The 14,643-nt window shown below is 39.2% G+C and overlaps 1 protein-coding gene across 2 annotated transcripts in view; it reads right to left on the reverse strand.

Annotated features, from left to right (window-relative positions):
• Nucleotides 1-14,643, reverse strand: part of UBE2J1 (ubiquitin conjugating enzyme E2 J1) — a 29,569-nt gene that overhangs the window by 12,639 nt on the left and 2,287 nt on the right. For both annotated transcript variants that reach the window (XM_058734699.1, XM_058734701.1), the window contains exons 2-5: nucleotides 7,577-7,650; nucleotides 6,034-6,165; nucleotides 3,054-3,138; nucleotides 2,412-2,517 (exon numbers count right to left, since the gene is read on the reverse strand). In XM_058734699.1, coding sequence (XP_058590682.1) covers nucleotides 2,412-2,517; nucleotides 3,054-3,138; nucleotides 6,034-6,165; nucleotides 7,577-7,650 — 397 coding nt within the window. The remainder of the gene's footprint in view (nucleotides 1-2,411; nucleotides 2,518-3,053; nucleotides 3,139-6,033; nucleotides 6,166-7,576; nucleotides 7,651-14,643) is intronic.

A 14,643-nucleotide genomic window follows, 5' to 3' on the forward strand; every position in this document is an offset into this window, starting at 1 on the left:
GTATGTAAGTGTTGAATCACTGAATCCTACACCTGAAACTAATATTGCACTGTATGTTAACTAGCTGGAATTTAAATAAAAACTTGGAAAAAATAAAAATAAAAAAATAAATAGCAGTATAACTCGAAAGACAGAGAACTTGTTTAAAATCCAAAGGCTGAAATTTATCACTCACTGTATTAAACAGACTCAAGATAAACTTGTTAACTAGACTATTTCCTAAGATTTATTTGTTTTTCTATGTTTTCATTTTCCCCTTTGTAGGCCAGATAAAGCCAAAAGTGCCCTAAAGTTCACAAGAGTACTAAGGATTTGTAGGACTGGAAGTAAATATGTATAATACACAGGAGTATGTATTACATTGCTGAACTTAAAAAAAAATTTTTTTTATTGTATTTACAGTTCAACATACTAAAAGCCTTAGGTCTTGAAAGAACATGTTGTTGAATTTATTAAATAACTTCACATGAACAAAATATATGTAAAAGTAGTATGACTTCAGTACTTGTTGATGAATGTTTGTTTCACCAGAAGGACTGCTGTCCATATCCTTTTGAGAGTCAGTTGTATCCAAATTATTTGCCTTAAAATGTGTCCACTTTTAACTGAGAAGTCAGATGAAACTTAAAGGGGAATGTTTATTTTTAATATTAGTTTATCCACAAGGACAATATGCTACTATGGATGAATACAAAATCATGCTTTTAAAAATCCTCTATCACAGACTAAGAAGCTAGAATCTTACACAGAGAAGTCTAGAACAAAAAAACAAAGTTCTTTTTTTTTCCTCCTTATACATGAACTGAAGTATCAAGACAGAAAGCCAACAAAGAAAAAAAAGAAAGCTGTATGTTCAAAGTACATATTATAATTTGCAATTAATAGCTAAAGTAAGGTATATCCCCAGAACCGGGCAACAAGGTTTACAAAGAAAAGTTGGGTCACCTGTATCGCTCAGTTAAGCAAGAGATTCTTCATTTCGGCTCAGGTCATGATTTTACAGTTTGTGAGACCAGGCCCCACGTCAGGCTCTGCACTCACAGCACTGAGCCTGCTTGGGATTATCTCTTCCTCTCTCTCTCTGCCCCTCCCCTGCTTGCACACACATGTATGTGCACTCTTTCTCTCAAATAAATAAACAGAAAGAAAGAAAGAAAGAAAGAAAGAAAGAAAGAAAGAAAGAAAGAAAGAAAGAAAGAAAGAAAGAAAGAAAGAAAGAAAGAAAAGCTGTTGATGAAAACCAAAGAGTCTATCAAATCTTTCAGACATTAAAATTTATTTGACTTAACAAACATCTATAGAGGACATATTCTGGACTGTTCTAGACTATGATATACTAAAATTTAACTAACATAAAATGCCCGAGAGGTAGTAAACAGCAGAGTCCAGGGCAGGAAAATGATCAAGATCAAGAATTACAGAATGTGAGTACTTTTAAATACTCTTCTTTACCTCAGTGCAATTTTGGAATCTTTAACATTTGTTGAGGGATGGGTATACTATTCTAGCACTGGAAATCCTCCTGATAGGATTTCTTATAAGGTCCCTTCTGTATGCACACTGATTAAAAAAATAAACTGGATTAGAAGTTGTTCTTAAAAAAAAATTAATCAGGGGCACCTGGATGGCTGAGATGTTAAGCATCTGACTTCAGCTCAGGTCATGACTTCATGGCTTGCGAGTTTAAGCCCCATGTCGGGCTCTGTGCTGACAGCTCAGAGCCTGTGGCCTGTTTTGGATTCTGTGTCTCCCTCTCTCTCTGCCCTCCCCTGCTTACACTCTGTCTCTCTCTCTCTCTCAAAAAATAAATAAACATCAAAAAAAAAAAAATTAGTCTTTGCACTACTCAAAGGAGAGGCTACTTTGAATCTGATGACTAATCTGGGTTATACAGACAGAATGCCTCTGAAAAAAATGAGAAGGCAATACACCAGAAAACTACAACCTGATAAAGAAAACCTCTTTTACTTTATTTTGGATCACTTACTGAGCATTTGCTCTGAGCCAGATACTGTAGATGCAAAGATCAATAAAATGGATTCCCTCCCTACCCTCAAAGAGTTTTTAATCTTATTATGAAAAGCTATATATAAATATTTGAATTGTTTTTTTCCATCTGTAATACTGCCCAAAGGGACACAAATAACCAGAACTGTTTTCTTGGAGAAGATATTTCCCACTGTAGGTTGATATAATCAACTACTCTCGAAAACTGGACAGCATGAAATAATTTTTAGACTCTGGTCATCCCTGAGTAATAAATTGCTACAAATGAATTTCTAAAATAGCAAAACTAAGACTAGATCTTGTAACCAAGGTAACTCACAAAGTAAGAGACAAACCCTATCTGCCTACTGCCATTACCCAGAAAAGTATTTCAATCCTAACAAAGACTGAAATGCAAAACTTACTTTTTGGCAAGCGCTCTTCTTTCCTCTGGTGTGTAATCTAGAGAACCTATGGCTCCCTCTCCTTTTGTTGGCATAAACCCGATGATGGCTAATAATGCTGTTCTTACTGAAATAAAGAGTAAACATCAAAGTTGTTTTGTAAAAGGAACTGGGTTTACTCTAGAAAGAGAAAAAAGACACATAGGCTTTCACTGAAGAGGTGCAGGTAGAGTGGCTGTTTAAAATGGGGCACCTGGTTGACTCAGTTGGTAAAGCATCTTCACTCTTGATTTCAGCTCAGGTCACGATCTCATGGCTCCTGAGATCAAGCCCTGCGTCAGGCTCCATGCTGACAGCAGGGAGCCTGCTTGGGATTCTCCCTCTCCCTCTCTCTCTGTCCCTCCCCTGCTCACAATCTCTCTCGCGTGCGCACTCTCTCTCTCTCAATAAATAAATAAATAAATAAAAATAGAAACTTGAAAAAAAAATAAGTAAAATGATGGCAAAAACCAAGAGAGGGAAAGAATTTTTATTATTTATTCAATATCATCAAATTATTTATCCAAAACAGCTTCAATCTCAAGAGGGTGTTACACTTTATAATTATGAATTGATTAGAGTTACAGAATAGAAGATTTATATTCACTTTAAATTAATACTCACTACTCCACGAAGGTTGCCAAGTTTCAGGATGATGTCCTGAGATGCTCAAACAGATTTTCTTGCCTACTTCAAATCGTCCATTAGCCTTAGGAATAAATAAGGCATTTAAAAAACTATTTATGTGTTTAATATTGTATACTTTATAAGTATAAATATATTTTACAAGTAAACAATTTTTTTTAAAAATTCTTAACATAATCTCCAAGGGGACACAGACTTTTGTCCTCTTATAGATACTCCACAAATATTGGTTGAATTCTGAAAGAACAATAAAAGCTGTTTTTAGAAGTTGTAGCACCTAGGGGCACCTGGGTGGCTCAGTCAGTTGAGCGTCCGACTCTTGATTTCAGCTCAGATCATGATCTTATGGTTTGTGGGATCAAGCCCCGCATTCCACTTTGTGATGAGAACACGGAGCCTGCTTGGTATTCTCTCTCCCTCTCTCTCTGCCCCTCCCTCACTTGCACACACCCACGCATGCTTTCTTTCAAAATAAACAAACTTAAAAAAAAAAAGGGTTGTAGCACTATTTTGAAACTGAGTTGCATAACTGAAATCTACATACATAATTGATGTATAAAGATGTCCTGATGTCCTACTCTGAGCCCAGTACCGCACAAGGCCCTGTGAAGGATCTAAAAGAGAAGATATACAGAGGCTGGAATAAAACCTAAGAACTTGGTGTTACCTAATTAGATATTGGTGCAGAAGGCTCTGACACTTAAGTGATTTCCATAAGGATGATACAATTTCATAAGACAGGAACACCAAAGAGTCAGATCAGAGATAATGATTTCAGTTTTGCACATGGATCTGTTGTCTTGGTAGAAGAGCTATGGATGACGTATAGCAGATAGGCAGAAATAGAGACCTGCTGATGTCAGACAATAAACATTTTTGGTATCTGGCTTAACAGAGGTGACTGATGAAACCATTTTATAGAAAGAAGAGAAAACAGCTGAAGTCTGAACTTGTAGAATATCCATATTTAAGGGAAGGATAAGGAAGCAGAGGCATGAAGTTAGAATACAAGCTCTACATGGCCAGAGAATTTAACTTATTCTTTGCCACACCTACAGGGTACATGACATATGTTTAACAAATACTTGTTGAATGAAGATTGGAGAAGACTTTTCAAAAGAGAGGAAGTGAACCAGAAAGAGTAAATACTGACAATCAGGAGGGCAGGACTGATTCTCAGCCAGTGTGTTAACCATGACCATATATTGGGTAACTACTGGAATATTTCTATACTTCCGGTGAAAGCTGCTGCCCCAACTATTCCTCCCCGCCAGTTTCTCCATGCACCAGCCCCACCCCTGGACCACTTGGCTCTCCACATGATCTAGCAACTAAAAAGGGACTCCTAACACAGTAGGGCACCCCCCAGGACTACCCCCAGCATTAACAATTCTCAACATCACCTAATGTGTGTTAAGCAGCAAATTTTATATGCTAGGAACTTTATATTGTGATTATATTTACCATACACAAGCCTTGACAGACGAGAAAAGTGAATTTCAATGAGATTATATAACCTGCCTCTGGTGTAATGGCAAGAGCAGTGGTCAGAATCCAGGTCTACTGGCTCTGAAACTAATGCTCTTTCCACTACACCAAATATAGGTAAAAGCAGCATTAGTTTGGTATTTATTAATGAATACCTTGTGTTTCACCATTTGCCACTCCATGTGTGTCAGATATTTAACTTAGATGGACTGGGATGAAGACCGAAAAGGGGCAGCAGGATTTTTGAAACTAGTCCCTGAAATTGGTGTAGTAAGCATGTAGAAACCAGACTGCAACAGACTAAACTTGAGTAAGGATGTCTTGAACTTATCCAAGAGAAAATACAACAGTTTAAAGAGGTAGGAGAGACACAGAAAGGTTTTCGTTTTTTTCAATGTTTGTTTATTTTTCGAGGGAGAGAGAAACAGAGTGCAAGTGGGGAAGGGGTAGAGAGAGAGGAAGACACAGAATCCGAAGCAGGCTCCAGGCTCCCAGCTGTCAGCACAGAGCCTGACACAGGACTTAAACCTGCATACAGTGAGATCATGACCTGAGCTGAAGTCAGATGCTCAACCAACTGATGCACCCACGTACCCCAACAGAGAAAGGTTTTTGTGTTTTGTTTTGCTTTTTTCAAAGTTAGGGGACACTTAGACATACTTGCAAATTAAAGAAACGAGGGAAAGAATGCTTAACAAATAAGAGAGAAATTTACTCTGAAGGAACAACATCCCAGGATAAATAAGAGAATACTGGATCAACAGCTTTCTTCCACATGGAGGTAAAATATGTGACGATAGAAATTCTAAGATCTAAACAGAAATAACAGAGGGGTGCCTGGGTGGCTCAGTCAGTTAAGCATTCAACTCTTGATCTCAGTTCAGGTCATAATCTCATGGTTTGTGGGATCGAGCCCCAAGTAGGGTTCTGCACTGACAGCTCAGAGACTGCTTGGGATACTCTCTCCCTCTCTCTCTGCCCTTCCCTCACTTGCACATGCCCACGCACACTTTCTCTCTCTCAAAATAAGTAAAATTTAAAAAATAGTAATAATATAACTAACATTTATTGAGGGCTCTGTGACAGCTCTTACTTTAAGAGCTGTATAGGAAAATGAGGAAAGGAGTGTAACAAAGTTGAAAAGTTGAAGGAAATGATGCGATTAAGAGATATAATAACATTACCCTCTACTGAGTACTTACCAAGTGCCAGACACTGCCTAGCACTTTGCATACATTAATTCATTGAATCCTATCACCTACACTATGGCCACTATGCATTCATTAGCATCAATAATTCCTAGGAATTATTTTTTGGGGAAAATAATTGTACTACCAAGGCGTGGTCCCCAAAGACAAAATTATAATAATGTTCCACTTTATTTCTTAATGAAAATGAGTATGCTAACCACACTCTGTAGTCACCATGAAGAGTTAAACCACAAGTATTCCAAAAAGCCAAGAATTCTTACCGTTAAAAGAATAATGCTTGGTGGTTTCATGGGATACTCAGGGGGCAGTACTATTCGTCCATGATAAACTCCTCCATCAAAATCAGAATCTGGGGGCCCTCTAACTGTGAAGTGCCATTCAAAAAGGTTATCCTGAACAAAAAAAATAACCAGCAAGAAATTAGTAACATTAAAAGGTCTGATCGTCTTTATCAAGGAGTATCAGAAATATTCCTAGATAAGAAAAATCAAATGTTTCACATTATTACTAAAATAGTTTCTAATGCACAAAATGTCTCAAGTATAAAAGTTATAAATAAAAGTTATTAATCTAGTTTCCATGTCCCACAAGAGCTAAAATTTAAACAAATGCATTTTAAAAAGCTGAGCACTGTTATATATTCATAAATTAGATTCCACATTTAATTAAGCTGGAAATTAATCCTTGAATACTAATTAGTGATAATTATTATATAATCAAATAATTACTGTAAAATTACTGTTACTATTTTAACAAACTTTAAAAAATTATCCCTCATGGATGCTTAAGAGCCTATTTATTTATAAGTAGTCAGTAATATTAATAAATATGCTATCAATATCATCTTAGAGTTCCCAAGTACTTTACAGTTTACAGTGTGCAAAATTACATTTTATTCTCACTAATGTCATGGAAACCAGACTGAGCACATTTAAATACAGATGGGAAGACTAAAAAGAGATAGAGATGTGTGTGCAAAAAGCCTAGACTAACTGCAGAGGCCCCTCAAGGAGCCAGATCTTTCAAAGTATAAAGAGTTTGGGGTTCTTTCCATTCCCCCTCCCTCCCTCATACTCAAAACATAAAACCAATTTAGCATCTGAGACCATTTTACAGAAACCGGAAATTTGCTTCTAAAATGTCAGATTCTGAATGGCTAATGAAATAAATACTTAGAAAATATAGGGAGTAAAATATGTCAATAAACCACATCAAACACATTTGTAATGACTCAAAGCAATGAAAAAACAATTTTAAGTAATTAGTTTAAAATATTAAAGTATTAGGGTGCCTGGGTGGCTCAGCTGGTTAAGCATCTGACTTTGGCTTAGGTCACAATTTTCACAGTTCATGAGTTCAAGCCCCACATCAGGCTCTCTACTGTCAGTGCAGAGCCAGCTTCCTATCTTCTGTCTCCCTTTCTCTCTGCCCTCCCCCACCTCGCACATTCTCTCTCTCTCTCTCAAACATAAACATTTAAAAAAATAATAAAATGTTTTTAAAAATAAATAAATAAAAATAAGATATTAAAGCATTAAAATCCACATGTAAGAGGGGTGCCTGGGTGGCTCAGTCAGTTAAGTGTCCGACTTCAGCTCAGGTCATGATCTCATGGTCCATGAGTTCAAGCCCCATGTTGGGCTCTGTGCTGACAGCTCAGAGCCTGGAGCCTGCTTTGGATTCTGTGCCCGTCCCCCTCTCTGCCCCTCCCCCTACTCGTGCTCTGTCTCTCAAAAATAATTAAATGTTAAAAAAAATTTTTTTTTTAATCCACATGCTAAGACATAGGAGATAGAAACTTACCTCTAATGGCTGTGCATGGTAATGATCTGTTGGATCTTTCAATTCTGCTGCTTCTTTCATTAAACGTTTAACAGCTAAAATAAAATTCATAAGATAGAGACATTTAAAATACACTTTCCAAGAGATTAGCACAAATTCACAAACCTAATGAAAAAGTTCCTATTTCAATAAAAACTGTACAGAGGACTAGTTCAACTGGGTGTATGGTTAAAGTTTAATTATGGGATAATGGTAATAATCAGAGAGGGGAAGGACATGGCATTAGAAGAGTTATATATTAAATTAAATACTTAGGGCAGTCTCATAAAGACACTATTTTTATTTAATAAGCACTTTCATAAACACTAACTCATGTAATCCTCAAAACAATGATAGACTTGGTGGCTCAGTCAGTTAAGCATCTGACTCTTGATTTTGGCTCAGGTCATGATGTCATAGTTGATGGGATAGAGCCCCACACGGGGCTCCTTGCTGACAGCGTGGAATCTACTTGGGATCCTCTCTCTCTCTCCTTCTCTCTGCCCCTCCCCCTGCTTGCGTGCACCACCTCTCTCTCTCTCAAAATGAATAAACTTTTTACAAAATTCCCATTTTCCAGACTAAGAAACTGAAACATGGAGAGATTACATAACTTGTCCAAGTCCAGACAGCTGGTCAATGACAGCTGGAATTCTAACACGGGCATTCCAACTCTATTTTGTTAAAATATCTATATTAACAAAAATGTGCCCTCCGGAATTCATGCTTATGAACGGTAGACCCTGTATCTTCCTATACAGGGAGGATATCCTCTACCTCTTGGGAATTTTCACCCACTATTTTGCATTAATTTAAATGGGACTGTCCCCAGGGGTCACTAAATCTCCACAGCTCTAATTGAATTTTTTTTTTTTAAGGTATGCTCCAATGTTCCACGCCCAATGCCAGACCCTGACGGAGATCAACAGTCACATGCTCTACCAACTGAGCCAGCCAGGTACCCCTTGAATTCCTTTCTGAGAAGACTCTTCAGCTTAATTAAAACCTCCAATCAACTCACCCCATAAATTTCTGTAACCACCTATATCTATATTCACGTCCTTCTTTATCCATACCTTTGGCTCTTAGGAATTCCTCATTTATACTCCCCTAATAAAATATAATTCTAGCTGACCCAACCCAACCATCTTCTTATCTGGTATCTATACCCAAACAGCTGAGCATTACTGAAGGGGAGGGTAAAAAAAGTCACAGAGGCAGGCACACTGATGTCATTACAGAGTTATTATCGACAACTTCCACCAGGACACAATGCCACCCAACGTTCCAGAATCTCTCTGGTAAGCCAGGCAGCCCACTCCAGCCAGCACCCCAAGACTATTTCACACCTGTTTACTCCTCATCTCACTCCTCTTTCACCTCTTACAGTTAATGGCACAGCCTTCTACTTCCACAATAAATGACTGTCAGCAGCCTATCACAACCTACAAATCCTATCTGTACCTGTACCCTCCTTCCTTCCCTACTGGTCCTCAAAGGTCAATCCTTTGATCCCAGCCCCTCAAACCTCAAGCTGTAGGTGCTAAAAAATGTCAAGATACTGGTATAGGACTGTAAAGCCAGGAAAAAACCAGGTAGCCCATGGCTCCCCAAAATTCTGCTTGAAAACCAACTGATATAGTTCAATGTGCTATAAGAGAAGTATGTACCAGGTGGGCACCTAACCTGACAGCAGACAGAAGAGAAAAGGAGTCAGGCAGGCACTGACATCTGAAAGAAAGACAGTGGGAATTATGCATGGGTATGAATAGGCAGAGGAGACAATAAAAGTAAAATGCATGGAGGTACAGGTATGGAATGAAAGAGGTTAACTGAGCACAACTCCCACACACATACAACCAAACAGTTCAGTATGTATCAGGACTTCTGCATAAAATTTCCTTTTAATCAAGGGTTCCTAAGTGGGGGAAAGCGTTCATAACTCACTATCCTACTCCATCATTATTCGTTCTTTTCTATCTCCTACATCAAACTAGGTCCTTGTAGGCACAGACTTTGTTCACTTGATCAAAGTATTTGAACATCAAATAGATACTGAGTTCATATTAGATGTTACAGCTGCAAACAACATATAGTTGTGGTTATCAAGGAGCTTGTAGTCTTGGGGCAGGTGGTGGAGGTAGGGGGCAGGGAGTCAAAAGAATTGAACAAAGTCTAGTGTCTAGAACATGGGGGGAAATGTATCTCAATGTTCACATACATGTTTCTAATCTAGTATTTGTCATGGTCCTCAGCTTGCAATGCTGTTCCCACTCCCACTCCCCATCTAGACAGGCTTTAAGGAACTTCCTTAGGAATGTCTTCCAGACAACTTCCCTTGTACACCCCGAAGAATGACTAGAGATGCCCATCTGATAGATAAAAATCTCTGAGGAGTCCTGGGAGGGGAATAGAGACCAGAAATACTTTCCAAGTTAGTTATTCTAATTAATGGTCAGTCCCATCTGGAAGCCACTACCGTAGAAACTAGGTTGAGACTCCTTGCTCTAAGCCCTAACACCCTGTATTTTATCTTTTATAAAATTTATAAAATCTCACTTGTAATTACTTAACACCTGTCTGCTGTGAAACAATTTACTTCACTGCAGGCTCCTCAGGGCTTAGCACATAGTAAACACCCAAATATTAGTTTAATTGAATTTTACTATCATGCTCCCAAAAAATCTTTCTAAGCATCTGGTTAAAAGCAATGGTTTTCAAACTTATTTGACAATAAAATCCTTTGTTCAAAAAAAAAGCTTAATGAGAACCTCAATATGTACAAGTAACAGAGCTGTTTTGGTTGGGGATGGAGGGGCCTTCAGGCTGTTTACGCCCTTCAACCTAGTCAGTCTATCGAAGGGGCCCATGGAACAAGGATTGAAAAACCTTGGTTTAAAGCCACAGGAAAATATCATTCTTTCAAATTAATATTAGATATAAATAAAATCATGGAAGCTGCTATGAAGTTAATTCATTCGGCTGCTGTCGGCAATCAAAGATGCCATGGAGATTGGTTTTTTCTTCATTTCTCATCAGCTGGCTGAATGATTAAGCTGAAGAAATCTATTTTATGTTATTGCAAACTCTCCACATTTTCTCCGCCTCTCCCCCACTCAGCTCAATTCAACAGGAAAGAAAAAAAAATAAACACCCAGTAGTACTTGGATATTACAAGAGATGTTAAGAAAGGATCAGAATTGAATTAAGAACTGATAACAATTGAATAAAGGAACAATCATGTGTTCCACAACTAAACATACTGATTTTCATAGTTCACAGACCACACAGGCACGTACCATGTGAGTGCTAAAGCCATGCAGCCAAATAGAAGGTAATATTAGTCTAGTGTTCTCATAATCTTTTTTTCCCTGAAATGACATTACATATATTATAAATGCCTTAGTGCAAAAGACTGTGGACTCTGAATTAGAGCTGCATTAAACCTCTGGCTCCTATATTCTGTAGCTCTAAATCCTTAAATAAATCACTTAATCTTATTCTGCCTCAATGTTCATATCTGTCAAATGGGAGTCAATAATATCTTCGCGTAATTCTCTTTTCCTTCCTCTCCCCCACCTCTTCCCCAGGTCACAAGTTATTGTCAGAAATAGACTGGGATATAAGACCCTCTCAAAATTCTCCCTGGTTCAAAACCAGACAATGAGGGGACACCTGGGTGGCTAGTTAGGTTAAGCGTCTGACTTCGGCTCAGGTCATGATCTCGCAGTTCATGAGTTTGAGCTCTGCATGGCCTCTGTGCTGACACCTCAGAGCGTGGAGCCTGCTTCGGATTGTGTCTCCCTCTCTCTCTGCCCCTCCCCTGCTTGAGCTCTGTCTCTCTCTCTCTCTCTCAAAAATAAATATTGAAAAAAATTTTTTAAAAACAACAGACAATGAGCATATATAGTTGGCCTCATGGCATGGCTCCCTGGTTCCCAAGGAGAACTATCACTACGGGATAGTCAAGTTTCAAACTACTGCCTGGCAACTAGGTCTAGAACATGGTCTGCCACTCCTGATACTCCATCTCTTGTTATCACATACAGAGAAAACTTTTTCCGATCATCTCCTCTCTTACCTCTTTGCAAGATTATTCAAGGAATTCTACTATGGTGACACACAATATGCCAGGGAAGGAAAGGAGATGGGGAATACCTGCATGCCTGCTCTTGTTCTTTTCTACGGAGACCACAGGATCACTCTGGATCCAAACTCTAGCCTCTATGGGCCTAGGCATTAGCAATAGCAACCTTCAAATACCCAGGCTCTACCTCTCTAGGCTTACATTGGGCTTTGAGGACAAAGCCCAGCTAAAGGGATGTTTTCCAGGTCACTGTCTCTCAAGCATCTATTTCTCTTAGAAAGAAAGTATCTTGGGCTCCTGGGTAGCTCAGCTGGTTAAGCATCAGACTTTGGTTCAGGTCATGATCTCACGTTTGTGGGTTCAAGCCCTGTGTGTCACGCTCTGTGCTGACAGCTCAGAGCCTGGAGCCTGCTTTGGGTTCTGTGTCTCCCTTTCTGTCTGTCCCTCCCAGGCTAGCACTCTCGCTCTCTCAAAAATAAATAAACATTAAAAAAAATTCTTTTAAAAAGAAAGAAAGCAAATATCTTAATATAATCAATCTCCAAAGCATGGGTAAAATGCAGAAGGAGGGTATATTGGGGATATGAACCCAATGTCTGCTCCCCAAGTACCTCTTCCTACTCCCATAATGAAGGCACTTAAACAAATGTTTGAAGACTAGTGTTTCTGTCCAGAAAGACCCTACAAAGGTATCCATTCAACAAACATTTAAAAAAATGTCCAAGTGATGGAGACCGAATAACCAAGACCTGCTTCTTGCCTTCAAAAAACTCACAGTGAGAAAGATATTAAAACAATTGAAATACAAACACTGACCAAGTATGTACAAACATAGGGACTACCTTATAGTCTACCTAATTGCTTAAGATAGCTGGACAAGGCCGAACCTTAAAGAAGCTTGAAGAATAGGAATTTCCAATGGATTAAAGGGAAGCCATGCCAAGCAGAGCTTTCAACAGGGACCAAGGCATACAGGTGAGAAGAGCTACTCCATCTGGATAGTCACTTGGGCGAAATGGATACATGGCAAAAATGCAAAAGAGGGAAAAAAAATAAAAAAGCAATGGAGCACAGTTGTAGTAGTCTCGACTAGGTTGGTGAGAAAGACAAGGATCAAATCGTGAGCAGCCGTGTAGACCAAACTGAACACTTTACTTTTAATGTTATCCATAGCTATTAGGAAAGACATTGAAATTTTTTCAATTTAAGGACTGATCTAATCAGTTTTGTTTTTTGTTTTACTGGAGCTGGTGACAAAAGTGACTGAATAAATATGTGTGTGTGTATACTGGCACCCATGCAAGTATGCCTCTGTGTGTGTGTGTGTGTGTGTGTGTGTGTGTGTGTGTGTCAGTGTGTGTCGGTGTGGGTGTGGGTGTGCGGTGTTCGTTCCAGGGTAGGGGGTAGACTAAGGAGTAGACCAAGAGATCAAAGATAATTCCCATGGGTGCCTAGTTGCTGTCAATCCTGGAATAAGGGATGAGGGGACTCTGGAGGAGGAGAGTAAACTGATGAGTTTGGTTTTTTATTACCTCATAGAGATTTTTTCAGTGTGGGGGAAATCTGGGTGAAGATGTTGAATCACCAGTAATTCCAGGTATACTACAGCCTAGGAAAAGGGCTGAATTGGACATTAAAGCTTGAGAATAATTAGCATGAAGGTCCAGCCAACACTAAGGGTATATGGCTAGAACAGCTCCCAGGTTTCTGGTGCAGACAGTGGGTGCCTTTGCTCCAGTCTCTCACCAATCACCTCCTGAACACGGCCATAGACCCCTTCTGAAGAAAGCTACCACAAGAGTTCTCTACACATAGGTCACCCTACTTTGTATTCTGAAATCCTACTACCTTGGCCAGAGCAGACCCAAAAAGGGATCAGGGAGCTTGATCCAGAACAACCACTGATGAGCTAAGTCAGAGGCTTAATGAGGTAGCTCCACACAGAACTTTACCCCTAACCACAAGTCCATTCCAGAAAAATCACAAAGAAATACGTTTTCCCACTTACAAACTGAACATACGTACTAGCCACATACTAGCACACTGGCCCTTTACCAGTTATGTGTATTCTCCTAATTGTGCCATGCATATGTCTAATTAGAAAGAGTTATATCTCTTCCATTGTGAAGTGCTTTTAATCACTTTCTTTCACACATGGATTACTCTAAAAATACCACACGACTGAGAATAAAACAAAGGAAGCATTTTCACCATGTTTGCTAGCATTTCTGGTAAGTCCCATATCTCATCTAATTCACCTTCACCATGAACTCCAAATGATCCACAGAGTAACTAATAAAAAAGATTTTAAAAAATGATCTCAGGTAGAACAACACCACCACCTTTGAGGAAATGATACCAAAAAGAGGAAGCAATTTACAACACAGCATGAAGCATGTCCACAAAAGCTCAGCCGGCTGACAGATCAGATACTTTGGAAATGCACAAAATTCCGGAGAATTTTTTTTAAGTTTGTTTATTTATTTTGAGAGGGAGAGCACAAGCAGGAAGCAGGGGAGGGGCAGAGAGAGATGGGGAGAAAGGATCCAATGAAGGTTCTGTGCTATCAGTGCAGAGCCGGACGTGGGGTTCAATACCACAAACCATGAGATCATGACCTGAGACGACATCAAAAGTCAGACACTTAAGGGACTAGCTACCCAGGCGCCCCAAAATTCTGGAGAATTTTAAAAGCTTTTCATAACCTCAGGCATGATAACCTATCAAAACTGAGCAATGTGTAGACAGTGCAGGGCCTAGTTGAGATTCTCTCTCTCCCTCTCTCTCTCTACCCCTCCCCCACTTGTGCTTTCTTTCTCAAAATAAATAAACTTAAAAAAAGAAAACCGGGGGCGCCTGGGTGGCGCAGTCGGTTAAGCGTCCGACTTCAGCCAGGTCACGATCTCGCGGTCCGTGAGTTCGAGCCCCGCGTCAGGCTCTGGGCTGATGGCTCGGAGCCTGG

Source organism: Neofelis nebulosa, chromosome 6 (assembly GCF_028018385.1).
Source record: "Neofelis nebulosa isolate mNeoNeb1 chromosome 6, mNeoNeb1.pri, whole genome shotgun sequence".
Lineage (NCBI taxonomy): Eukaryota > Metazoa > Chordata > Mammalia > Carnivora > Felidae > Neofelis > Neofelis nebulosa.